We start from the raw sequence: 25,178 nt of genomic DNA on the forward strand, positions 1-25,178 counted from the left end.
TCCTCTCTACCTGGTATGGACAGAGAATGTGTACAATCTATGTGCACACAAATTTGATCTTTGGTTATTTTAATACAAAGGCAGAGGGGCTGGAACTAGATGATCTTTCAAATCCCTTCCAACCCAAACTATTCTGTGATTCTATGAAAAGGGCTTGTTTAATGTTCCATAATAAATTGAGGAACATTTAAAATGCAGATGAACATGAAAACTTTAAAATGTAACAAGGAATAGTTAAAAGGAGTCCCCATTATTTTTGTGGAACATTTTTATCTGTAATGTGAATTGTCATTAAGGGCTCCATCCGCCTTTCGCAGCTGTGACTGGAATAAGAGCATAAAAGCTTAATCAGAAAAACATGTTGAAAAATGAAGACCAAAAAATCCCAAGACTTAATTTATTTTGTTGGAGTAAGCAAAATAAGCTAATCTTACAGGGTAGTAGATACACAGGATAATAGAAATTTAAAGTAGAACTGTGCGCTTGCTCTTTTAAATCAAGTATTAAGGACAGGTGCTGAGAAACTAAGACCCAAATTTGACCTCTGATTTGACCATTTCAGTAAAGAGAAATTAAATAAATGCCATTTTGGCATTTAACATTTCAGCTTTTCTGGGGCATAGCTATCATTCACATAATAGGAAATTAAAAAATAATAAAGTTCATTTTGTCTTTGTCTTAAATGTGTCAGGAAGAGGAAGTTGCTGTTTATCAAATAGAAGAGAGTTGAAGTCATCTAATTCTGTTGAGTATATATATTATATAAAGATGTATTCTACTTGATGACAGGTGTCATTAAGCATGGGCTAATAGGTGATACTAGGGATTATTTTATAAGGCATAGTATACCTTTCTTACTTTAGAGTGTTGGTTTACAGCATCTCAAAGGTACTCAAATGTATTGTTTTAATATACAAAAATCAGACTATTTTTCATAGACGGTTGCTGTAACTCTTCTTTCTTAATATTTGATCAGGAGGCATCTCTCTCATTAGTGTGGACCATAGCACAGTTGTCAGGGGTCACATGAGGTGATTCAGTTTGAAGTCAGTAAATGGCTGTTTGTTCTCTGTGGTAGAAGCCCTGGATAATCCACTGGGAGGAAAAGACTAGCTCCTTAACACAGGAAGAGCGAGTCCTTTTCAATATCTGTCTTCCCAGTCTTGTTTCTCAGCCTGCTCTCAGTCCCTCGGGATTCTGGTGGTAGACTGTGCCTCCTTTCTCTTTTTCCCGTAAACTGCTTTTTGGAGCTACAGAAATGACCACTTTCAAATATACATGACAACCTGTAGATTTTTATGGAAATTCACTCCTCTTACTGATTTCTTTGTGGTAAGATGAGGGTAAGTGGGAATACATGGTCAGGTTTTTCCATTAGCAGCAAAGGATGCACATAGTCTCTAGACCCAGGAAAGTCACCTTAGAGATATCAGTATAACATAAACTTTATTTTTAATGAGTTTGTAAAGATGGAGTTTTCTATATGTATCTGAGCACTGCTGGAAGTGTTTTCAGCTTAAGTTATCAGTCAGGCAACAAACTAATTTCTCTGGTGATCCAGTCCAAAATCAGCAAGCACTACTGTTTCTACCTTCAGCCTTCACCAAATTAAAAAATGTGGCTTCATTCTTTTACACGTTTTTTACACACTCATCTAGATGATAAACAGAGGAATCTTTTGAGGTCACATTGAGAAATAAAACAATACATGTGGAAATATGGACCACAATCTAAGGCATAGAGCCAACTGCAGTTCAAGTGCAAAAAAGAGGCTCATAAAAGGCTTTATCATTATCTTTTGGCAAAATAAAGGCTTATAAGCACTTCTTATACAAGTTTTTATTTGGTTTTTCATTTACTCTTTCACTTTACACAAGTCCCTCTTGTGCACAATTTTGGTCTTCCTTTTGCTTTCAAAGTTATATAGATAGAATTCTCTTCAACAACTAAACCAAGCATTTTACTATATTTTAGATGTGATGTCCTTTTTTAACCCACATTTAAAGAGAACTGTGAGGTTGTTAGCCCAACTTAATGCTCAGAAAGATACTGGAAAAAATGAGTTATGAAATATCCAGAGGATGATGTTTATCAGGGATTTCTGGGGAGGAATCTGCACAACTCAAATGAGTTGGAAAGAAACAAGAATGCACGTCACAGGTCTGTAGATCCAGAAAACTTGCAGACTTTGTTGGCATTGGTTTTGTAACAGGAATTGTCTTTCTCCTGTGAAGGATCTCTAGTCTGAGGAGAAATTAGCAATAGCTCAGCATCAAACCAAAAATATGTATTAGCTGTAAGGCTTAAAATTGTTCTGGTCAGAGTCTGTTAAAATGCATCATTTTCATTAACTATTAGAGCAATTGACTGCTGAGTATGTTTATTACAGTTTCCCAGTTTGAGAAGTGCTGTTCATACTCTGAAAGTCAGAAACCAGAAAAGCTCCCTTGAAAACTGAAAGGAAAAATGCCAAAATTCATGAAGAACAGGGAAATTTGCCACTGTTAGTTATGGGGAGAAGAATTTACTTTGTTTTTTTTTTCTCCCTGGATGATATAAACTGACATAGTTAGTGTTAGAGTTTTCCATTCTACAGAGCAGTGGTGAGGCTTGTGCTGGATCACTGTGGTCAAAATTAGGTACTATACTTGAAAAAAAATGTGGACCAGTTGAAGAGAATCAGGAGAGAACATCAAAAGTTACTTAGAAATACCGAAGACATGAGAATAGGAACATTGAAAGGACTGAGTTTATACAGTGTAAAGGAAGTAAGACTAAAGCATGAATGGTGTTAGGAGTTATAAAATGCTGTTGCAAAAAAGAAATACTCTAGTGGGGAAGTAGCAATCTTGAATTTAAGAAAGGGAAATTTAGGCCATGTGCTAGGAAAGGATTTTGAGTAGGATGAATAGAGAAATGCTGAAAAATTACTTAGGGGGCTTGTGGAATTTCCATTACTAAAGGTTTTTAAAAATAAATGAGAAAAACTGAGAAATAACTAAACTAGAACTGATCCTGCCTCTAGGTAGTAGGATGAACTAGCTGGATAATCCCACCCATCTCTATTTTCTATTACGTTTCTTTTTTAATCAAGTTACATCCCAAGGCTCCAATTACATGCATTTCCACACTTTCTCCTCATGTTTAGCTTTTGGGAGGAAGCAGTCAATCTCCCGTGTTAATGACTAGACTTTTTACTAATCTTAGTCAAGCTATCCTCAGAAGAATCCTGATTCTACATACCATGCTGGCAGGCGAGCACCAGTTTTCATAGGTGATGGTTAAAAATTGGAGTGCCATGACCAGAATTAACAGTACTGAGTAGTGTTTAGTGATTCCACTGTATCCAAGTAAACCCCTCATTTATTATTAATTTTATTAATTTTATTAATTTTTAATTTATTATTAATTAATTAGTTGCAGTGTAGTCAAAAATATTTGGAGTCTCTGAGCCACAAGAGGGAAAATGGAGTTCTAAAATCTGGGTTTCCCTATTTTGATCCCCAGTAGGCTCCAGTAGGTAACTGTTTGGGTTATTATTTATTATGCATTATTCATTGTGCAATGTCTTTTTATGATGCTGAAGTGATTTGTATGCTGTTGTAGAAGGTAGAGCCCTATTGTCTGTCAATGTGCATGTTGCTTGGATCTCATTTTATTTGTAAAAATAATAAAAAATTCTACGTCTTAAACTCCTGGTCAAAAAGTTCCATTATTCCCTTCTGGAACGTGGTCTTATATGAGGGAAAAAACATACCAAGCACATCCATTCTATTATTATTTAAATTATTCCTTAGAATTATCTGGTTTGAATATTTATTAGTTTTTTGATAACTCCTTAAATTATTCATAAAGGGTAGCCATACGGTTTGATGGAGAAAGCAGTACAATGAAACCTTATTTTGCATTGCTGGCTTCTTTCATACAAACTATTCTCCAGTCCTTCTTTTTTTTTTTTTTTTTTTTTTTTTTTTAGCAAAGGCTTTCAAGGTGTTGGGAACCTCTGTTGTGTTTCTTGCAGCATCCCCTTCTTTTTGGTTTCAGTGGGAGGGAATAACATCCAGCACCTCACCACCCTGTATGCCCTGGTGTGATTTAGATGAAATAATAAATATCCTCCAGGCGAGATGGAAATGAGGAGGCAAAGGTCAGGAAAGAGACATGTCATTTCCCATAAAATGTGAAAAGTGTATGAGGAATTACTGATGTACAGAAAAAGAGAATTAAAGTTTGTTTTAGGTGATTTATGTGATTTTCTTTTGAATCCCACAAGGCTCCAAAGAAATAAGGGCAATTGCTATACTGACTGAAATATCCATGTGTATGTCAAGTGTCTGACAGGAGTCAGCATACTTGACAGGATGGCATAAAACCTTGCAGTAAGCAGATTGGGGAAGGATTATTTTCATATACTATGTCTCATCCTCATCTCTAATATGTATAGGTTTGCTTAAACCCTGAGGTATAAGATTTAGTGTTTATGCTAAAAGGTTTCTCATTGCTATAGGAATGCATCACTCAGCGTTCCTATTATCAATATACCTACAGTATTCTCTTCAGACATATTGGCAGATACTCAGTCTCATCAGCATTTTGCATCAGTGATCTTTTAGTCTGATTTTGTGTAGATGGATGCTTCTTTTTATAGCTTCTGAATTTGACATGCTCTCCCTTCATTGACTGTCTCTTTTCTCTTGTTTTGTGTTTTTGACTGAAGTCTCTCTCTTCTCTACTTGCATTACTATGACAACTACTAAAGCCTAGAATATCTTTTGACCAAGTGCCTTGATTTTATTAAATTCTTCACCTTATCTCTGCCAGACTGTGTATTTGAATTTGGCATTTTAATTTTTCTGACTTCTAGTTTAATTGTGCAAGTCTCTTGTGTCATACAAGTCCAAGTCCTTCGCCAAGGCAGCCTGCTTAAAATATGAAATATAAAATGGGTCTCGGGAAAGGTCAGTTTTGATGTTAATATTGTAGATCAGTGTGAAGCTTAGTTGACTCTGAAGAGCCTGGATTTTAAAATACATGATAGTCCAGTGTCAGATTATTGACCAATTCCTTTTTGTTTCCAGCTGAGCTGCCAGGATCATCTGCAATCAAGCTCTCCTCCTTGTGTGATCTTCCAGCTCAGCTGCAAGAATTGTACCAGCAGGGCTTTGTCTTGGCTGCTGTCCACCCTTTTGTGCAACCAACTGATGAAAAAGAGAAAACTCCCCAGGAACAAATCTTCAGGGCTGTGCTTATCAAGAAAACAGAAAGGTAAAGCACTTCCAGTGAACTGGGATAAAAATAGACAATGTGATTTCCTGCTGGGTTTTGACCTACATCAGGAAATTATAGCAGAGTTTACTGTGCAAGACTTGATTTTTTTTTTCCCTTTTTTTTTTGTGGGCTTGAATAGGCTTAACATGTTCTTCATGTTTACAATTTGTCTGCAGTTTGGCAGGCGACTTAGAGAATAACAAGTTGAAATATGCTCTGTATTTTGGGATGTGTTGTCATGAGAGGCAAACAAACAAGCCCTATGCATGACAGTTTGTGAGGATGGTCTTGTTAGTATCCTTTAAGAATTTATTAGATTAAATTATGACAGAAGAATTGTTTGTTTAGAAAAGCGTGTTTTGTGTTTAGACGGTTACAGTTAATGTAATTAATGTAATTAATTTGAGAACTGTAGTACTAATGCATACTTCTTAAATTTATGTGTAGACTTTAGGCCCTTCTTTCCTCTAAACAATACAAGTTCTTTCAAATTTTTACTCACTGCAAACTCCATAAATAAAAAGATTACTTTCCTGCTTTGCTCATTTCTTAAAATCTATTAAGAATATTTTACATAATCAAAGTCTGAAGATGAATAAAGAAACAGGAATTCTGTTCTTTCATGATTCAATGTGATTTCTAAAAAAAAAAATCAGTAGGATGTGCTGTTAAATAGCCCTGAAGAAATTTAAAATGTGGCTATTTGTAAACATGATTTTTGGTTAATAATTTAAAACCTAATTTAATATTATCTGAGCACCCCCATCTCTGCAGCTACCTCTGTTGTTGCAGCCATTCTCTACAGTTTCCTACGTTCGCTGCATTCCTCAGTCCAGCCCTTCTTACAATGACCAATTCTGAGGGCTAGCAGATAATTAAACCTCCATCTGCCAATCCTCGTCCTTCTCTTTGTGCTGATGCTTGAAGGAAAGGATGTAGCTGGTTTATACCTCTATTTAAAAAGCAAACCATTCACCATTCAATTTGCTGCAGCCTGATAGCCAGTTCATAGAGGTTATGGACAGAGTTGAAATTCACCCTCTGACCTACGGAAAAAGTTCTGCATTTTGTTGGTTAATATATGGAGGGATTAGGTATCACAGGCAATTTTGAGCTTCTAAAATAACTCTTAATTTACTTTGACTTGACTTTAGTTTTATTAATACAGACTTCATGCTGGCTTCTCTGATATTATTGTTTAAATGACTTCCAGTTTTATGGTTAAAACATGGAATATTTGGCTGAACAGTGGACTTGTTGAGTGATATTGGGCTGAGCTTGCGTGATTTTGGGCACCTTGTCTTCCCTGCCTACACAATACCTTGCTGCAAGCAATGAAAGTATTTACATGTATGAGTTTGTAAGTAAGCACTTGAGGACTTCTGTTGGTTAGGGGTCTGAGGGTTCAACAGCTTCCATGTCTGAGCTCTGAAGGCCTGTCAGGGAAGAGCAGCTTCCTTCTCAGTGGTGTGATGTGGTCATCAAGCCAGAGTGCTCAGTGTGTCACTGCTCTCACACTGTATCAAGTAGTTTACATCTGTGCAGAGCGATTGTGGAAGAGTACAAAAACTTAATTGCCTGCTTACTCACTTGGGTTCCAGTGTCACACACTTTAGACAGCTGTAAATGACTGTACAAAATTGAAGACAGTAGAGAGTCTTGAAACAATTATATTTCCTTTTACATTCACAGTCCGTTTCTCCACATTCTCTTATCTGTCATTTCTGATTGCCTAGGGAAGCGGAAGAGATGTGGTGAAGCAGGAAAAAAACAAGTACCAGAAAGGGAAATGACATCAGTTTGATGTTTCATGTAGCCTAAACGTTCCTGATTTTGGCTGAGAGTATGGAAGCAGCTTCTGCCATAGTGTGTGGGTGCAACAAATATTTGCAGTGCAATTGCAATGAAGAGAGATGGGTGTTGCACAGATTTCAGATGATGATGGCCTGCACAGAGACCACTTGTATCTGAACTGCAAGTTTATATCATTCCAGACAGCTGGGGACTAAAAATATGTAACAGTATTAAAAAAAAAAAAAAAAAAGACATACTGTTAATTTTTTTAAATTAGCCTTTCTCATTACACTGCTGAAAATGATTAAATTATATTTTTCCCCTGAGGACTGTCAGGTGTCTTGTCATCTCAAGGAAGTCTCTGTATATAACAGTTAAATCATGGGTAGAAGTTAGGTCTGCTTAGGCTAAGATCAGATGATTGTTTATTCTGTCATAAGATTTTAGGAGTAAAAGTAGTCCAACCACAGTTGTTGGATCACTAGTAATGGTGTTTGTGCTGTGGGGTACACATCCATCCCTTTGGTTCATGGGGAGACAAGAGTCATAAAAAATCCTGTACCTTGGTGTGGGGCCCACGCTTGGGTTTCCTGGACACTTCCTGTAGACCACCTGAGGCTGCAGCTCTTTTCTCACTGCAGGTGTTTCACCACAGGTGGTTCTGCACTTCATCTGTCCATTGTTTGGCAGATAACCGAGTGTGTTTTCCACCTTCCTTTTTTTTGTTCCCTGAATGGAACAGAAATGAAATTGTTTCATTAGTGCCTACAGTAATGCCGGTTCCATCGACACAGAGACAGAACTGAATGCTTGAATTAGTCTTTAATCAGTGGTGCACTTTTCTGTGTCAGTTTTATGGTTTAAAATTAATACTGTCTACTTGTGCTCTGAGGACTTAATTTTATAGCTCTGCTTCTCCAAAGGTAGGAAGGGGTTATACCTGCTGCAGCAGATGATGGGTAGCAGGAACACCATGCTGCTGCTGTCAATGAGATTTGCAGTGCCTGAATTTGTTCAATAATAAAATGGAAGAGGTAGTGCTGAGGCATATTGTGCATTAGAATTCGTGGAAACAGTACCTGCTAGTGTTACTTTTATCCTATTTTGTTATTGTCCTGAAGTTTCAAAATATTCCTGTGAATTTGTAATGGCATTGTACATTAAGGTGACTTTTAAAGTCATCTTTCTGTTTAATCTGAATTGGTGTATCTGGCTTTGTTATCTTGCTTATGTAATAATTCTGGTAAATATAGAATAGGAGTCATTCCTACTGTAGGATGTTTGAAAAAAACCCATCCCTCTCATATATGGAAACTGTGCATATTGAAAACCAAGGATTATCCACTGGAAGTGTTAGGGAAAAGAGACAGAGATTTTCTAAAAAATCAACAGTGCAATTGTGTGCAGTGCAAAAGGCATCACCACGTTCAATTAAAGTAAGTGAAATAATATAGGAGTGTTTAATTCTTTAGAGGCACTGGGCATGAAGGTAGGCTACCAAGGTGCTAAACAGCAATTGCTCTCATTACATTTAATATAATAAATTTAATATTTCTGTAGCATCTAATGGCATGCTGTACACTAAGCAGTTGATAGGAAAATGCTTTGAAAGTCACATAGAATAGAGTCGGATAAAAGAGTAATAAATTCAATGCTCATGAATACTTTCTTTCCCCCTCTAAATTTGAGTGGACTTAACTAAAAAGCAGTTGTCTGTTCTATTGTCTGTGCTGAGTTCTGAGATACATGGGTTTCTTGAAAAAGAAATCTTGAAGAATCTTGTATCAGTTGTGTGAAGAAAATTCTACAAGCCCAGGTTTTTACAGTTTTTTTTTTTCTTCTGAATTTAAGGAAGGCCCCAAGAGTGAAGCATAGGTGTGGCCTGCTGTTCTCATTCACACTCGAGAAGAGTAGATTCACACTGATTTACACTTAGAATGTCAGGAAAGGGAATAGAAGCTGGTACCTGAAAAGCATTAATGTGTGACAGTGGGTCTCTGCTGATGGAAGGGATGGGGGAAGGTCCATGTATTTGGGAGGTTCTGGCTAACCAGGATAAGGAGAGTAACACATCTGTTGCTTACATTCCCTCGAGGAACAGAATTCAGTAGCTCTTTTGTGTGTGCAATAACATTTTTCTCCTTGGCCTTTTATTTCCCCACTCACTATTTTTTTGCTTTAACAATCTCTGTGCAGGTGTCTTGGGTGCGTTCTTATTTTGGACAGCTTGTGTCTGTTGCAGGTTATCTGTTCCCTACAGAGAAATTGCTAAGTCAGCCTCTAAACAAAATTATAACAAAACCATAGCACAAAGCAGCTTTAACTTGTTTCCAGCAACCTGTAGTGTGATACCCCTTTCTGGTACCTTAAAGTTTCAAAATTCAGTGTCAGTTAAAAAGTTTTGGTGTCCCTTTATAAGTACTCAGCACTGGAAAGCAACCTCTATTTTCTTTTACTGGGAAAGATACAGGATCTGGGCTCCTAAACTGTCTGCTTATAATAGTTTTGACATGTTTGCAGGTGCTTCATTTCATCATGATAGAGAAGGAGGGGATAAAATGGTATTTTAAACAATTTCTCTCCATTGTGCCATCTATGTCTTAGGACATACCATCTATAGCTTTTGCCTTCAGTCAGTAAAGCAACCAGCAGGGAAATGTTGCTCTGCAGAAGTAGACTAAGTAATAGAATTGAACCATACTTTTTTTTAGATTTGCTAAGTGTTCTAAACCTCAAACAGCTTTGCAGCTGTTTTCCCTTTCTGCAAAATAATGAGTTGTCAGGTGTTGTAGGGATTCACTTGATGAGATGATCCTAATTCTGTAATTCCTGTATCTGTTAGTCTTGACAAAATGCAAACTATCATCAGTTGGATAACAAGAACTCTGTTCATCTGCAAAGGAATATGGCAGACTGAGTTCAAAAGTTTCATAGTAAATCAAGATTTTTACAGTTTCCTGATTTTGCTGATATTTAACTTTGGTGTTTTCACTTTGGTGAAAGTAGGTACTTTGCATTGATACAATATTTTTTATATTTTGAATATAAATGTGTGTGTGTGTGTCTATTTGGTTTTCATGTAGGATTTAAGCTTGAAGATGAGAAATGTCTGAATTTATCTTCATGAGCATTAGGATCAAACAGGTTTGTGTGCAAATACAGTGTGTGTTGTTGCTCTCAGCAGGCTGATTTCAGCTTAATGAAAAGATAATATTTATTCCATGCCCAAGAGTCAACAGATATCTTCCTTTAGCTCAAAGGACAATGGTTTGAGTTTTGAAGGCTTGCTATTTGTTACAAGTTCAAAGAAATACATATTTCCTCACAGTAGCTTTTAACAGTGACCCGAAATAAATGTTCTTTCATCTGTATTCTGAAAATTATAAACACGGCACATTAGAGATGCCTGTGTATCAATACATGCTCAAACTTTTCTCAAGAATCTATATACTATCATTTTAAAAAGCTTATAAATTTTAGTAACTAATAATAGATATTCCAGTGATAAGGTTTCCTATAGTAAAGAAAATATTTAGGTAATAACATTAAAACAGTGTCACATGGGTTAGACTTCAGGCTCTTAGGATGCAATTTATCTGTTTTAATTTTTATAAAAAATGGTGTGGTTTTTGTCTGGGCATTGTAAAACCTATAAAGTTTTGGTTGTTGTGTTCTTGGTTTTCAGATACTCTAGTTTAGTTTTCTGGATTTTTAACCTGAAATTGTAGAGATACCAGCTGCTCATGTTAATCACTTTGGTGTGGTTTTATTATTCTTGTAATGTAGACCAGTTTGTTTTGAATGTACAGTTGTATTTGAATGGTGGAGCTATCCCTGTAGTGGAAAATATCAAAACTGCTTACATTCTTAGCATCATCTTAATGAAATAGTAATTTTAGAGTGTCTGTGCAATTTACAAGTGTGTTTTGGCTTGCTGAGCTCATGGCATAGGGAACTTCAGGCAGATTAGGTCCAAATGTTGGCTCTCTCAGTTCCTTCTTGTATCTGAAAAGGATTGGAAATCCAGTTTGTAATGGACACCAAGTTGTCAGCTTTAATAGTAACTGTAAAAGTTACTGGTTCTCCACAGCTGGTTATGGTTTTTTCTGCCATGAAATAGTGCTTAACACCAAACAGCTGTGCAGGAAATGGCAACCTAGTGAAACAACCATTGTAACATATTTTTGGCCAGTGAACTTCCAATAATAAGTTAAAATCTTATTTATTCTATGTAGAATTTTCTTGTTAGTGGCACTAGAAGCCCTGTTTAGGATTCAGGATGACACTTTTCAGGAAGTCACTGGTCCTGAGCCCTTTCCATATTGGTAAAATTTGAGGGTACTCTCTACCCCCACCCCACCAGGCCTGGGAATGCTGTCCCTCTGCTCAGCATCAGGTAGACTGAAACTCCACCTCAACTCTTTGTCATCCTATGATTAAGGTTGTCCATGGTGAGCACTCAGAGTACCTACAGTAGCAGAAGAATCCTTCTTCAGGAAAATCATTAATGATAAACAAACAATGTATAACAAAGAAAAACAAATGAAAGCCCAGGATGTTTAAGCTGCAATGAAGTTTTCTGTCAATCTCCATGGCCAACCAGTGGTTGGCCTCTCCTGGGGCAGGAGGCAGGAGACTGCCTGTCCTCACTGCAGGGAAAGTGCTAGTGTTGTTCATGCTGTCCCTTGTATTCCCTCTCTGGTATCCCAAAATGCGTTCCAGTGAGTACAGGGTGTTATAGTGAGTCTGGATGTAGCAGCTTCTCCAGTTTGTCCTGGCTTCCAAGAAGGGTACAGCATTACTGTATCTAAGTGTGCTTCTTTCAGAGCTGGACCTTTTATAATTAACCTAGTGATTTTTATTTTATTTTTTTTTTAATTAGAGGAATAAAGGTAATACAAAACCCCCAAATGTTTGTAGGAATGAAGGGAGGAAGATTCAAATTTCCAACTTAGAGCAGAAAAAGGAAGAACTTGCTGATTGTGCATCCATAAGAAGAGAAAGATCTTTAGAACTGCTGGAACTTACACATTTTTTGACTAAACTGATCATAGCACTTCTGTTTCTCTTATGCTTTTTGTTGAGAAATGTTTTATGATGGGAAAATTAAAATCAACTTTACACAAAACCATTGCTTTGATTTTAAAATATTTTATATGTTGGACTCCCAGTAGCATCCTGTGCTATAAAACTGGTAAAAGACTCCAGGCTATGGATTATTGGGTTATTTCTCACGATTTATATCAGGCCTTTTTCAGAAGAGAGGAGAGGAATTCAAGTGCACAGAACTGTGCTCTTTGGATTTTCTCTTGCTTCTGGGATCTTGATAAATGTACATTTTGTGGGGATCTTATTTCATAGTTTCTAATGAAAGTGGTCCTAAAAGTAGTCCCATTAAATTAATAAAACTAAAACTATATTAATTTCTGTTAATAGAGAATTTACCTGTACCTAAAATTATCTACTTCTCTATGGCTATATTAATAATATTCAAAGTTTAATGAGATTTTTGTGATACTTATTAAATACTTTGTGATACATGTATGAAATGCTCTGGTTATTGCATAGAGACTGGAAACCATTCCTTGCCCAGAAAATGATTTTTATGGTCTGTGACATCCACAGGTATTTATTATTTTGACATGAAAAGCTATGGCTGCTGTTCTGTTTCTTTGTTTTTGACAGAATAACAAGCTTCTAAAGTCTGCCTAAAAAGGTGGAAACTACCAGTATAGACAAAGACTTGCTTTTAACCTATATAGACATGATTTGCTTGAGAGCATGGAAAAATACTTATTGGAAATATAGAATCCTTCTATTGGAAGATTTTAACTAAGGATTTTATGACCTTTAGTAGGATCTGTTACGTGTGTTCTTTAAAATAATGTTCTTAACAGAGTGGAGTCGTATTTGATGCCATTTCTTTCATGAGCCCTAGTGCAGAGGTAGCCCCCAAACTGTTGGAGAAGGAATTAATTGTCTCCAATTAAATATTTCCAAGCAGCAAGTGTATTTTAAAGTAAGTCCCTCTTAAAGGAGTTAAACAGGACATTTTAAGCAGCTGTAGTAAAAATCACTGTATTTTTATGGATATAATCTGTATCTCAGATAATTCTTGCTCCTTTCAAAGAGGTTGGAAGGAAGCCCTCAAAAAATAGCACAAAATCAGAGCTCAGGGAGCTGTTCAGAGGGAGGAGACGAATTAGGAGAGAGTGGTTCAAGGCCTGCTTTTCTCTTCCTTATACCTGTCTATAAACTTTACCAATATAGGTTGAAAAGGGTTATTTTTTCATGTAGCCAGGAGATCTAAATGTTAAAATACTGTCTTTCTCATTCTTTCAAAGTAATTAGAATAGTGAGTTTTCATTTGGGTCATAGCAGTGCTAGAGTTATGAACAGGCTTTGCCAAATGGGTGGGCACAGAAATGGCATGACACATACTTAATTTCCAGGATTTGATATCTTAACTTTTACAGTATCTGGGAGGGTGCGGCTTCCTCAGCTGGGCTGAAAGGGAGCTTCTATCCAAGAACGGAAATCATGGAGATGTTTGTTCCTTGCATTTGTGGAGTTTTGGACTTGACCCCTTAAAATGGGATTGGTTGTCTGAAAAAGGGCCTGGATCCTTGCTGCCTGTTGCTGGTAACACACTTCTGGTTTGTAGTTATACAACAGCCAAAGCACTGGATAGTTGTATTTTGCTCCACTTGATGTTGTATGAACTTAACTTTGCAATACTGAGTGGCAGTTTTAACAGTTTATTGATTGCTTGAGCTTTAGAGAGCCCTAGCTCATACTATTTCTGTCTGCAACACAGCTAGATAACATCAGGACTACTTTTCCTGTTAGTCACATTCAGATTTGAAAAAAAAAAAAAAGTAGGTCTGATTGTAAGTAGACTAGCAGGGAGGTTTTCTGAGGTTCATTTTTATGTTCTTGAGTTCATCTGTGGCAGAAAATCTGCACATAATAGATTTTTTTATCTAGGACTTTAGAATGGCAAAAATAGTTGTCTGCAGTACATGTGTTGTCCCTCTCAAAAAGATTTTTTTATTTTCTTGACAAAGTTGTTCTTGCTGCTTAAATTAATTTATATGTGCGCGTTGCAGAGGAGAAGTGCTGGAATACTGTTAGTCCCCCAATAATGACTTGTGTAAATTCTATAAAGATGTTTGGAGAATTTTCGTGAACATCAATGCTTTGTTAAAATTTTGGTCCCGAATGGAGTACAGAACCACAGGTTATAAGAACCTAGAAAAGGGGGGAAAATCAAATAGGGGAAGGACTTCAACATTACCAAACAACGCACAGTCTGCTACCACCTATTCAGGTATAAGTGAGATAAGAGAAGTGACGTGGGAGTGTAGCCTGTGTGAAGGTGGGAGGATCAAATACAGCAAATGTCTGCAGTATTGCCTAGGAAACACTGCCAGTTTGCAGTCAGCAGCCCACGCATCACATGGCTCCAGGGAACTGTAAATGTCTCGGGAAAGCCCCTGGGACCATCTGTAGCTGAAGCGTGTTCTGTGTGTCACACACTCCCCATCCCCAGAACAGGCCTTTTGCACAGGCTTGCTTTTGCAAGCATGGCAAGCCTGTTGAGCCCCTGTTTTGCTGTTTTGCTACTTCCTCAGCACTCTCAGTTCAAACTGCTGTACTTTTCTTCCTGTCCTCTAGGTACCCAGGCATCAAACAATTGCTGGCCAGGAGTAGTTCTTCACCTGGAACTAGATTGTTCGATTTTCTGTGAAGTGTTAGATAATTGCTTTGTTACTAATCCTAAGAATGACAGTCTAGTTTTTATTTTTAATGTTCATCTATGTGCTCTTTTGAAAAACTGAGAAAGTGTGAGTGATTGTCTAAATATCCTCTACTGATCAGGTGTATCAGTTTCCTTTCATGGGAGTCTGGAGGAGCTGAAAACTGCCTTCAGTAGCTCTGCTTGCAGATTGTTTCTGAAGATTATTCAGTATAACTTCCAAACATTCTCTTGGCATATTTTGACCAATACCTTATTTTCACAGTGCTCATTTGTTCAGCAAATGCATATGGCAGATGCTGTTTGCTTTGAATTATTTTAGGAGTTAGTCCCTTCTGAAAGACAAGGGACTTAAGGCAAAGCTTTACATTTCTTAAAAAATAAGGTAAGACTGAAGGGTAAACTATTTTGATTAGCCCCTGATTTTAGATGGAATGGTTCTAGATAAAGAGAAGGTGTTTCTTTTAATTGCTGTCTGAAATGCATCTTGTTAAGGCTGCCCTGTGGGGCACAGAGCATCTGTCAGACCGTTGCACTGGAACCTTCTTTTTGTATATCCTGAGTTACATGACCTGTGCATCTCCTTGATGTTGGCCCTAGATGCCAGGCTGTCAAAGTGTTTCTTGGACAGAAAAAGAAATCTGGAATTCCCTAAAGCATCCCACCATCTGCAGTCATTGGTGTGATCTGCTCCCCTAGCATGTGGGTCAGATATGGTAACTGCCACTTGTCAGAACTGTATTGAGCTCAGTGGGGGGAATGTAATGGAACCAAAGTTTTGTCTGAAGTTCAGCTCTCCAGGATAAATACCTATAAAAGGGATTTCTGGGTATCAGTTGTTACAACAGAAATTGATCTTCTTTTCTGTCTGCCTCTTTAGGTCTTCAAAAGGTGACGTCAATAGTGAAGGATATGTCTTGGAGGTAGAATGCTGCTCCTCTTTAAACCAGCTTTCAGAGAAAAAGGAGATCCCTGATTTTATTAAGAAAGTGAGTAAAAAGAAAAGGTGTGGCAAACCCCAAAATACAGTATGCTTTTATTTGCACTATAATTACTGTTTCTAGTTCTGTCAGCTTGGCAGTAGGGATATGTGTCACTTGGACCAGCTGAAATACTGCACTAGAATATGGTGTTTTGTAATTTTAAGTATCTGAACAGCAGTTACACTTCTTGAGAGAAACAAGTTTGATCCTGATATTATTAGAAATTATTTGTAGTGTCACAGGGGAATGACCTCCCACAGATGATATCAATGTAGAAGATGGTCCTATAATGTACAACATTTTATGTTGAAACAATATATACATTTTCCATTTTAGTGTCCAGATATATCCTATTGGATAGTACTTTACCTAAAAGGCCTTTTACCTCCAGGGAAGCCCCCAGATTATTTAAATTTCATTTCAGTATCACATGGTGTTTGATAGAGTTGGTCCTGGCAATCTAAATACTTTTGTGGACAGAAGAGTGTTGCTTTCAATTAAGTATTCAATATATATTGGAGAATTTGAAAAGAACACTGCAATGCTTTATCTGTTATTTTTAAAAATATTTTTAAAATTATTTTTGACACTATAATATTCTGCCAGACCGGAAATTAGCAGGTTATATCCATTTTAGTGAAAACAGATTCAGATTGTGCTTGTTTCAAATTCTGCAGCATCTGTTGTGTCCTGATGCATGTTATATAAACTAGCACTGACTAGTGTATTTATTTAGCCACAGGGTGTGAGTAGGCATACTTGCCTAGCTTTAGTTCATTTGCAGTGATAATAGTTAAGAAAATTTTAAAATTATCTACAGCACAGGCTTTATGAGCTTGATGGGTACTCAGCTTGACAGACTAACTCCTCTTAAATCTTTCATTTTTACTGTGAATTGTAAGAACTGGATTAAAAATAATCCAGCTGTAACTGGCTGATACTTAAAGATATATAGATTTTGTATCAGAACAAACTGAAGTTTTCTTAACACATTAATAGTCAAAAATTTGAGCCCAAATTTTGTTTCAGGTTGAATTGTGTTGTTACACTACTATTCAGATATTATCTTGGATTATTTCAATATATTCACACTTAGCAAAAACTGGTGTAGTTATTGTGTACCAGTTTCAACATGTTAGATTTTGTTCTTCAGTTCTTTGAGTCAGAGTAGAAATATAGGCATAACTGTCACAACTGGTACCAAAATTGTGCATCATTCAAATAGAAAATTTCTTTGCATTTGTAACTTCAGAAAGAGTATGGATAACATGAAAACAAAATGACAATCCAGGAGTCATCTTATTTCCATAAATATCCAATTCTGAGACTCTTTAGAATGCTTTTCTAGACATGTAAATGTTTCTGTTGATAGAAGCCATTTGATTATGGGGTTATGAAGATCTCTTTTTGAAAGATAATAATTTAAATTTTAATAGCTAGAATGTATATTTACTGTTTCTCTGTAGGTTGAATATGTCACTCATCCTCAGATGTTATTTGATGTAGAGAAATTTGAAGTTCTTTGAAGCTGTTGCTGTCAAGTGCATGCTGTGTCACAGTATCTGATTATACACATTGTGAAAGTCTCAACACTTTTATGTAAATCTAACTCAAGAAACAAGATTTGTTTGGGAGTGGGAATTAATTGTCATATTAACTAATTTGTCTGAGCAACAAAAATATCCATTGCTTTTAAAGACATATAAACCAGATGTTTACAAACAAAATAGATGGAAAAATAAAAGATATTTTTCAAACAGTGTAATAACAAAAAGCTGTTAGAGAAGGTAGTTCCTTTCTTTAAAAAAATGAGCAGCCTTATGATTCTTCTGAATCAGTAGAATACAATTGAAGTTAATATAATGTTTTAATTGAATAGGGAATTCCTTTATCTTTTCATAGGCTTTTATTGACAGAGCCTTTTAGCTCAGGTTTGCCATCTTACTGTATTGCAAATTACTGTATTTGCAACCTCAAACCAAATAGAATAGCCATATTTTCAAAACAGAAGTCTAAATCTTCCCCCTGAGCTTTCTAAAAAACATTCCTATACACTGAGAAAATTAATTTTATTGTGCAACTGCTGAGCAAGTGTGACTTACCTTGAGTTTGAACAAGAATGCAATTTTAATAACTTTTCTCGACTGACTTTTTGTTGCATTGAAATTGTACATAATGTTGAATATTAACTGCTTCCTTCTGCAAACACAATACAATTTTGCAATGGCATACAGCATAGGTAATATGTGTATTTACGCTTTTTTCTTCTTCTGCTATAACTCTATATAAATGTGGAACAAGGAGGTTTTTTCACCTGGGGAATGCTTCTTGCTCACCGAAACAAAGTGCCTCAGTGCAATGTTCTCTATAAAACATACAGGAAATGCCAAAGAAGGCTCCCTGGTCAAATCCCTGTTCCGTTGCTGAGATCTTTCTGTGCTGCTGGACTTTGTCGCAGTTCTCCATTCTGCTGCTTTTCTACCACAGGTTCTGACTATGGCAAGGCGGGGAACATTTAAATATTGGGGACACGATGTTGCATAAAATACACTCTTCCTGTACTTTAAAAGCATGTTGACATCACCATACTGTGCTTGTTCTTTGATATCCATGTGGATCTAGAGCAACTTAACCTGTCCTAAAGAGCTCAAACAGTCCCATGCTATCTTTGATACATAATTTGTAGGCAATAAAAGATGTAACAAAACTGTTGTGTATATATTGTACTGCCTTGCTGGTATTAACACTTCTGTCTTTAGCTCTCAGGCTAAACAGAGATTAAAGATTTGCTCATCTGCTTTTTAATAAGCAAAGCTAACTTTTGAACTTTTGATCACTGGGGCTCAGATCATTCTGAAATTGTTGAAAGTAGAGATGTTACTTCTAAGATACCATATTTTGTAATATTTAGACTTGTGTCTCATGTCAAATAGGGTAGCGTTTAATTACTTCCTTAGTTGCTTTTTGTTTCTGCGTATCCTGTTATTTTTTCATCTGAGAGTGTTCTCTGGAGTCTATGGAGACATGTAAGGGAAGGAGGAGCTAGGCTGACATCCCAAGTGAAGATTTATTTTGGACACACAGTCATATATGAATGCCAAATATATTTCTCATGACCTCTGTTTTCTGTATCAGTCTGAGGTACATGTCTAGAACTGTAACAGCAGAAGGTTTTACTCCTATGTTCACATCTTTGCTTTGTTGGTGACAAATTAGGAAATGGAGGATTCTTTCTGTACTATGTCTCTGTCGTTTTGACTTCTTAAAATTTAGGAAGCACATCCTGTGTATATCTCCTTAATAATGCACCATCAGAGGGAATTCTTGTATCTTTTTTTCAGTGTGACACCATTCATTGTAGGATTCATGTTTCTTGTCCCTGTGGAAGTAGGAGGCATGATAGGCACAGAAGAGCATGGTTTAAAAATGGTGCAGCTTAACTGAAATCCAAATGCAGGCATCTTCCTTTCGTGTTTTTGCCTAGACATGGATTTCTCTGGTCTATCCTTACTTGCTTTAGAAATGAGTCTAATTTCTTCCAGCAAACCTAAGGCAGTACAGATGGGTAATTGGTTCTGCGTTTTTAGAAGTGGACCAATTCCACTTATAGCAGGGCTGCCATTGTAAAACACTTTTGTAATACTTATTGTGCCATGAAATCTGCTGGATGAAACAGTATGTGTCAAATCTGCTCATTGTTGTTCCTTCTCTTGTGTCTTGGTCAAGTTCAGTGAATACAAATCATTACCACTGGCTCCAAAGCTGCCAGTAGCATGTCACTCCCTTAATTGATCCTCGGAACAACTTCTTTGGACTTCAAGTCCAAAGCACCCTACAAATAATCTTGACTCCTGCAGATGCAGTGACTTTGCCAGTAAGTTTCTTGACATTCACTTTATTGCCTGTAATAGCATTGCTGGGCCATGGATGTGATGGTATCTCAGATGTGAGTGGGACCCCAAGGAGGAATCTGCCAACAGAATACATTGCAGGGATGCTGCCACCTCTGTAGTCGATGTAGAGTTGGCCTCTGAAAGAATGACACCCAGTTCTCTCTGGTACAAAGACAAGGTGAGCAGAGAATTGCACTGTTTTGAAAGAAAGGCTGTACTGTACTAACACTTGTGTGAAGAACTTTCATCCTGCACTGCTGAAATGATCTACTGTATTTGGTCCCTCTTGACAGTTTTATGGGAAAGTAAATGTTACCAGGAATAAAATTGGCATTAGGTATTAGTATGTTTCAAGTGTTGGTTTATGCACTGGAAATTAATATGCATTGCTAAATTGTAGTTGCATTCTGAATTCTGAATTCTTCTGAGAGGCAAGACATTTGTTAGAGCGGTTTGATGCCTCAGCCCCATTACCTGCCCTCTCCGCTGGAGGGAGCCTCAGGCAGGAGACTGGCTTAGTGGGTGGATAAGGAACTGCTACCCCCCCTGAAAAACTACAGGTCACTCTCACTGCATGTGTCTCTGCTTTGGTGACCGAATTACAATACTGAGATCTTTCTTTTCATGCTCTCTTGATTTTTTTTCCCTTCCATTGATCTGTAGCTGTTTTGGAGTTTTCAGAATTAATGCTATCTTAGTTCACGTGCATTGCTGTCTGGAGAGTTATCTGTGTTATGGTTCCAATTGGTGAAAAATTTTGGTGTTAGTGTTGCTCTTAAAAGACTGGTTAATTCTCCAGCTTCTTTTAAGTTACAAGATAGAAGCAGGCTTGAAGTATTTAGGACGATTTCTGTTTCTCCTCTAAAATAATGACTAAATACTTATAGAAATTTTCAAGAGCTTTTAGAATCTTTTCCATAGATGTTTGTAGTCAAGGGAGTGATTCACTTATTTTCTACATATTTACTCATGTCTGAATGAACATTTGTTTTGTGTGATCAAAACAAAGGGCTTCACATACCCATATTTTGTGTGAAAGCAGTATGAAAAGATTTTGAACTCTCAGCTTTTGAGTTTTTAAATTCTCTTCAGTATCTAATTAGGAAATGGCAAGAGGATGTGGAAGATGAGAAACATATCAATGTCTCCATAATAATATGTAGTTTGATTTTTTTTTTTTTTTGTTAACAGCCTGACAAGGAAATGAGAAAACAAAAGTCTGCAAATTCCTAGAAAATAATGAATGTGAGAATTACTGATATTATAATGATTTTACTTATAATAAGAGGAATAAAAAAAATGCTGGGGTTCATATAGCTGTTGCAGCATTTGTCATATTCTTGTCTTTTTTGTTACTTATTCTTCATCGTTTAATCTTTATACTGAGATTTCTTTTTTAGAAGGAACAAAGAGATGCAGCTTATGTGTTCTTAGGAACCACTGGTGTGTTGGTGGATTTCTTGTCTTGGATGCTGATGTCTTACAGGGATCTCTTCTGTGAAGTCTGTGTTTGCTTTGTTGGTACCAGAGGTCCTTAGATGGTTATTGTAATCCTAAGCATTACTCTTTATTTCATGTATGTTTTAGCTGGTCTGTTCAGAAGTTTCCTACAGGGTGTACAGTCAGAGCAGGTGGCAGTAAAAGAGAAAAGGGGAAAAAAATGAGTCTGTAACACTGCCCAGAGGTTTGTTCTTCAAATAAATAAGCAGTTCAGATTTATCTTTGTGGCTAAAAACTGACCCTTCTAGAGTCTTGTTTATTACCTAGGATTATTTACCTAGATGTGATCTCGATCTCTTCTAAAATCATTTCCATCCTTAAAACAAACCCAAAAAATCCTACCACAAAACCTTCACTCTCCAGAGTATTTGCAGGAGAACAATATAACATTATTTCTTTAGTGCGTTGTAATGAAAACCATTGCTGAGCACTTAGTTGTCAGCTTTGTTTTCTGCATGTTTTCAGTGCAAACAGAGCCCCTATTTTATTTTTTAAGTATTTGGATGTTAGCAGTAGATACGGTCATGAAGCAGAACTTGAAACTCAACATCAATAGTTCAGCTGTTTGTAATCTGCTGTGATAATATTTATTAAAGTGCATTTTGTTAACATTTTCTAAGTGTATATATAACAAGAGATGGTAAAAAATAGCATATACTCTATTTTAAACAGCCTGGTGTGAAGGGAAACATCTGTTCCTGCTTAAACTTCTTTCAACTTGTGTTCTTTTGACTAATCCCTGTAAGAGTGGTGTTGATACATATCTTCCATGGACATTGCAAAACTATTTTCAGGACTCTCCCAGGAGCCTGGTAGTGCTTTTATAATCCTTTGCCCCCACCAACCCCTCGCCCAAGATAAAAATAGATATTATAAAGTATGTAGTTGTTATTCTTAATGATCCTAATTCTGTCTGGTGGGAAAAAAAAAACTTTTTAAAATAACAATAAATATGATAATGTTTTCTACTGTGCTAAAATAAATTACCAGCAAATTGTTCAAATCGTAATCTTGGCTACGAGTAACAGATGGCTTGATGAAACAATGTGATTTTAAAGAAACACTCTTCAGATGATACAAAAATAAATGTAGTATTCCCTGCAAATTAAATGTAAAGCCTGTAACTTCGAGTCTGAATTCCTACTTTTTAAAATACCCCTATTGTCCTGAACCTTTTTATTTGTCTGCTTTCACTGCCTAGAACAGAGATGGACTAAAATCATTCACATAGAATCACATTATTGCTAGTTACTAAAATAGTTCTTAGATACAACAATCAACTAAACGCCTCTGTAAATCTTTATTTTCCCCTTGCTTATGTTCACCAATTAGTGTAGGAGTATTCCTGCACATAAAATGGTTGGCATTTTGAAAATGCCAGTTCTCTAGAGCAAGAGCTTGGGACAGAATTTTTACAGACTTATTTTTAAAGTGAATTTCTGATACTTGGGTTGAGTGAGCGTAGCTGGCTGCTCTCTTGCAGTTGTTTCTAAGTCTAAAACAAATTGTAGGGAATAAATCTTAAATGATTTATTTGATTTAAATGATTAAATCTTAAATGATTTAATTTAAATTTGATTTTATTTGATTCACATTTAAATGATGTGAATCATTTAAAGACTTTTTTTCAGAGTTAGGAGAAGAGTTGGGAGTATGCAGGTATATACATGTGCCTTTTGGACAAATACCACACTCACTGAATCTGTGTAGTGTGTGGACAGCAGTGTTCACTTTTTGCCTTCAGTGGAGGAACAGGTGCTAAAAGGAGATGATTTGAGAAGAATCAACACACCCAGGACCACAGAGGATGAGACTGGTTTCCAGACCTGTCATCTAATGAAATATGCCAAAAGGAGCACATATACTTGCACCATGTTACACTGCATGTTTAGCATGATTATGTTGTTCTCAGGAGTGAATACGATGTGACTTGGAGAGGAGTTTCAAGTTGTTAATCTCACCCCTTTCTTGGCTCAAGTAGCAGGAGACGTATAGCTTACTGTAATTTAATATCTCCTGCAGCTCTGCTTTAGGATCCAACCTTCTGTTTCATTCACCACAGCAGGAAGTTGCAGTAGCTCCTTGCTTCACTGCATTTCTGCCTGTGCTGTTTGTAGCCTTCAGTTCCCTTCTGTAGAGGCTGCTACCAAGGAACATGTTGTAAAACTGCAGAGCTGCTTTCTTGCCCTGTTCGGTGCCTTGTTCTCTCCCTTGTTCTTGTTCTAGTTCCTATGCCTCCACCACAAATGCAGGGAGATCTAAAAATGGCAAAGCAATGGTTTGGGATTATGGCAGCATATTCCAAGGCATCCCTCCAGTGTTTTATCCTTTGTGGCCTATTTTGATGTAATTGACAGAAAATACTTGATAATTTGAAAACTTGAATGCAGACTGGGATTTCACTTTCTAAAATCTATATTTATGTTTGCTTCTTTGTATATGAACATGAACTATCTATCTCAGACTCAAAATTTGGTTAATGTAAACTGGAAAGGTTAAAAATGCATGGGAAGTACAGGCTTAAACAAAGGAGCATTCTAGTGAGAAAGGTTTCAAAATCTGCAAGCAGTGAAACAGTCCAGAGTAATAGGATAGAAAAACCATGAGCAGTTGATGCTTTGCTATTTGATTAGCAGAATTATCTCTTTTTTTGTAATGTGTCATTAGAAATGCAAAAATACCAAAGTTTCAAAAGTTTTGAGTTCATATAGAAAGAACTAAATCCTCCTTTAGAATGAACATTAGCTAAGTTTATTTGGTTTTAAAATAAGCAGTAAACTCTTGATGACTATTCCTGTCTTCTAAGGAAGGAGCATGTGAGACCTATGGAAAATATAAGAGGCATACTGAAAGCATGTCTTAATTTTAAACATCTGTTTCCATAAATGAGCAAACTAGGAGGGGGATGTGCAGTATTTATGATGAAACATGTTCTACTAAATATTAATGAAGGAGGACAGAGTTGGAAGACTGTAGTCTTGAGCATACTTTTCCAGTTCCAGCTCCTGGCATGCAGTACATAGCATTCTCCTCAAACCACAAGATCGTGGTTTTTGCATGAAAATCCTTGGTGCTGTCTGTTTTCAAAGGAGATTTGCTTGAATCCTAAGAGGAAGGTAGAGAAATGCACTGATCTGCTTTCTGGTGTGCACTCTGACACCTAATGTTCTTTTAAAAGTTTAAAAGTTTCTTTTAAAGTTCTTTTAAAAACAACAACTAAATAAATGGACAAACAAGCCTTTCTTTTAATGATTGAGACAGTTCATACTTGGTTTAAATAGACAGCTCTGAGCAAAATTAACCAGCTATTGTTTCCAAGGCCATATGTTTGGCCGTCAGTAGGATTAAGTAGCAGTCTTTCCCAAAGTTCACAGCAGAGCTAACTAAATGCATCTGACCATCAGAAAATCAGTTGCTTGTTCCTTGAAAATGTCCTTTCTCTAAGAGCAGTTTTGATATGTGTGCTCTTTATACATTGTTTCTGGGTTTCTAGGAAATTCTTTCAGTACCTTGTTATATAATGAACCATCTAGCAAACCTGTTAATTAAATGTTCAGTCCTAGTGCTTAAGTTTTGAGGGTGTTTCTTTTTCCAGGTCAACAGAAAGTGTAAGCCTTGAGACCATTTAGGACTGCTATAAACTCAAGTGCCTTGATGACAGTAAAACTGCTTTTTCTCTGGACACATCTCAGAAATGTCCAGCTCTTAGCATTAAAGGGTTAAGAGAAATTCCTAACACTTACTAAATAATTTGTTTTAAATTCTTATCTGGGAGAAATCCTCATTATTAAATTGGTGTGTGTTGTTTCACATTTTTATTTATTTTGGTGGAATATTACCCTGAGCCTGCTGGAAGTGTTTGATTTTCTGTCTGCCATCCCATGGGGATGTGATCAGGATCTCCTTATAAGCAATTGCTGAAGCTGACAAAAGTGTAGGATTCTGTTCAGCATGGGATCTATATCCTTGAGTTTCCATATT

The 25,178-nt window shown here is 36.6% G+C and overlaps 1 protein-coding gene across 12 annotated transcripts in view; it reads left to right on the forward strand.

The window, feature by feature from the left end:
• RFTN1 (raftlin, lipid raft linker 1) overlaps positions 1-25,178 on the forward strand; it is a 112,023-nt gene that overhangs the window by 51,191 nt on the left and 35,654 nt on the right. For all 12 annotated transcript variants that reach the window (XM_086852609.1, XM_086852615.1, XM_086852637.1 and 9 more), the window contains 2 exons: positions 5,079-5,265; positions 15,702-15,810. In XM_086852609.1, coding sequence (XP_086708735.1) covers positions 5,079-5,265; positions 15,702-15,810 — 296 coding nt within the window. The remainder of the gene's footprint in view (positions 1-5,078; positions 5,266-15,701; positions 15,811-25,178) is intronic.

The sequence above is a fragment of the Cyanistes caeruleus genome, chromosome 1 (genome assembly GCF_971803275.1).
Source record: "Cyanistes caeruleus chromosome 1, bCyaCae1.hap1.1, whole genome shotgun sequence".
NCBI classification, from domain to species: Eukaryota; Metazoa; Chordata; class Aves; order Passeriformes; family Paridae; genus Cyanistes; species Cyanistes caeruleus.